The 3,027-nt window shown below is 48.4% G+C and overlaps 1 protein-coding gene across 1 annotated transcript; it reads left to right on the forward strand.

Moving 5' to 3' along the window:
* The first annotated feature begins 20 nt into the window (after positions 1 to 20).
* LOC117612706 lies at positions 21 to 2,789 on the forward strand. Its single transcript, XM_034341373.1, has one exon. The coding sequence runs from the start codon at positions 21 to 23 to the stop codon at positions 2,787 to 2,789; it is 2,769 nt and encodes a 922-aa protein (XP_034197264.1).
* Positions 2,790 to 3,027: the final 238 nt, after the last annotated feature.

Here is a 3,027-nt window from a genome sequence, read left to right on the forward strand (position 1 = left end):
TGCCATATAGACCCAGAAGGATGGACCCTAATCCATTCCCTCCACCCGCAAGAGGGAGAAGGGGCAGGGGGGGGAATAACCTTTTTGCTAACCAGGACAGGAATAGACCGGGGGCAAACTGGAGAAATCACCCAGATATCGAAGAGCAGGAAGGGCACAGAGAAGAACCTCCACTCGGACCATACAGAATGGAGCCCAGAATCGATTACATTCAGGCAGAACAGGGACAGAATCCTCCCCCCATCAACGCTCTGAATGATATAGGGGCATTGCAGAGAATGATCAGGGAAATCATGGAACCCGAGGCCAGAAGAGGTGAAAGGCCTATATACAGGAAACCATATCCAGCCTGCATCGATCAAATACCATTACCTCCAGGCTTCAAAGTACCAAACTTCACTTTGTTCAACGGGGAAGATTCCCATGCTTCTTCAGTTGAACATATAGGCAGGTTCTCTATCCAATGCATAGCTATTGAGAACAACCCTTTGTTGAAACTAAGACTCTTCGGCAATTCTCTCTCCGGACAGGCTTTCACCTGGTATACTAGCCTGCCAGCCAATTCTGTGCAGACTTGGGAACAGATGGAGAACGTCTTCCATGACTATTATTACAGGATCCAGCCAGAAGTCACCATCAGTGACTTGGCCGCCCTTAAGCAAAGCGAAGATGAACCAGCCCAAGACTTCATAACCAGGTTCAGAAAGCTTAAAATGAAGTGCCGGATCCCCATGGAGGAGAGACATTTCATCCAGATGGCCCAGGCTGCCCTCAAAATCTCTCTCAGAAAGAGGTTCGACGGGATATTGTTCGGGGACCTGGCAGAATTGGCTGATAAGGCTTCCAAGTACGAAGAGCTGCTCAGAGAGGAACAACAGAGAAGGAACTCCTCTAAAGGCACTTATTACAAATCCCCTTCCTCTTCGGTCCACCTAATTGGGGTGGAATCACAGGAGGACACAGAAGAGTCAGAGGAGAAGGAGGATTCGGTGGCCGAAATGGCAAAACTAAAACATCCTATTAGTTGCAAAGCCCTTACAAAGCCACCTAAAGACCAAAAGCCACCACCATTCACGGGAGGATTCGTTCCCAACAAGCCAATGCAGAACAAGGTTTACTCTTTTGATTTAACCAAGGTTGATGCTTTGTTCGATGAAATGCTGCTGCAGAAGGCAATAGAAACGCCTCACAGAATCCCCAAGCCGGAGGAACTCAAAGGGAGACAGTACTGCAGGTGGCACAACTCTTGGAACCATTCCACCAATAGTTGTGTCGTTTTCAGGGACGTGATACAAGAAGGAATAACGGCAGGAAGGGTGAAACTGGCAGAAAAACCTCCATCGGTCACGACAGATCCTTTCCCTCAACCACAAGTCAATATGGTCAACTTGAATTGGCCAGAACAGAGAGAAACTCAGCCAATGACAGATACTAGTTGTAGCAGAGGCAGAAGGATCATAAGGGAGACCAGCCAGAAACCAAGAGCCACCATATCAGCTGGGGTAGTCATTTGTAGCAGGTGCAAGTGTGAAACAGAGCTAGAAGTGGTTTTAGACAAACAGAATCAACCCACACCTAGTGTCTTTGATAGGATTGGAACCTCACCCCAGGGCAAAGCAAGACACAGGAACCATTTCAGGCCTTCACAATACAGCGAAAGGAAGGTAGAACAGCCCAGGAAGGAGACATCAATCGAGGCACCCGGGAATGGAAAGCCCTTGGCAACAATCATAGAGGGCAGGTGGTACTCCGTAGGGAAAAGCGGCAGACCAACCATGGAGTTAACCAGAACTCAGAGAAGGAGGATCCAGAGGCAATACTGCACATATCTCAAGAGCCAGAATAAAACTCAGGTACATATAGAGACCAATTCTTCCAGGAAAGGAAAGAATCCCGAAACAATGCCCCAGGCAGAACAGGAAGCTTGTCACCCAAGAAAGCTACCGGAAGCAGAACCTCCGGCCAGATCTCCTGTCCATCCAGCCTCCTCGTCTGGCAGTCAACCCAACATCTTGCAGGCACAATGGAAATCCGAGCCTACCCCGCAGCAAGGGAAAGATGACCCCACGGAGGAATATGAAGAGGAACAGTTGGACTATGGAACATTTGCAGAAGGACAGAATGAACCCCTCGGAACTGAAGAACAAGATGATTGGACCGAAGAATACGGGGAAGAACTGATGGAATTTGAGGAAGAATTGGATGCTGAAACAGGGGCTTTTGGCGCAGAGTTAGAAGACTTACTACAGAGTGACCTGGGAGTTAATATGGTGTTCATCCTGCCAGAAAAATTCAGGGCCGCCGAGGGACAAGAAAGCACCTTGGAAGGAGATGTTTTCTCTCAGGAAAGCTTTGAGTGCAGACTGGCGGAAACAAAGGAGATGCCAGAACAACAGGCAGACAACACCAGAACAGGCGGAACCGCCAAAAACCTAGCTACGGAGCAGTGTTATTTTCCCAAACCAACCAGAGAAATGGCAAACCATCTCAGGCCTTTATTTATAACAGCAAACCTCGGAGGCATCCCTATTTCCAAAATCATGATAGATGGAGGTGCAGCCATTAATTTACTACCCCACAGAATGCTGAGCAAAATGGGCAGAACAGAGAAGGACTTGATTCCAACACGTTTAACCGTCACCAACTTCGCTGGGGGCATCACAAAAATTCATGGCATCTTAGACGTGGATGTCATAGTTGGAAGCAAGGAATTAAAAATAGCATTCTTTGTGATAGACACTACTTCCACCACTTACAATGCACTACTTGGCAGGGATTGGATTCACTAGAGCCTTTGTGTCCCTTCCACTCTCCACCAGCAGCTAGCACTATGGAATGATGAAGGCCAAATGGAGATTGTAGAGGCCGATCCACGGCCATTCCTACCCTCTGCCATGTGTCTTGAAGCAAGGTACTATCATGACGACCTCGGTCCTTTTACTTTCTCTGGAGTCAACCAGAACGGCCGCCCCCATGGTGTCACGGCCCAAAGGCTCATTGAAGAAGGTCTAGCCAATTCCATGGAGG

This window comes from Prunus dulcis, unplaced genomic scaffold, assembly GCF_902201215.1.
Source record: "Prunus dulcis unplaced genomic scaffold, ALMONDv2, whole genome shotgun sequence".
In the NCBI taxonomy this organism is placed as follows: domain Eukaryota; kingdom Viridiplantae; phylum Streptophyta; class Magnoliopsida; order Rosales; family Rosaceae; genus Prunus; species Prunus dulcis.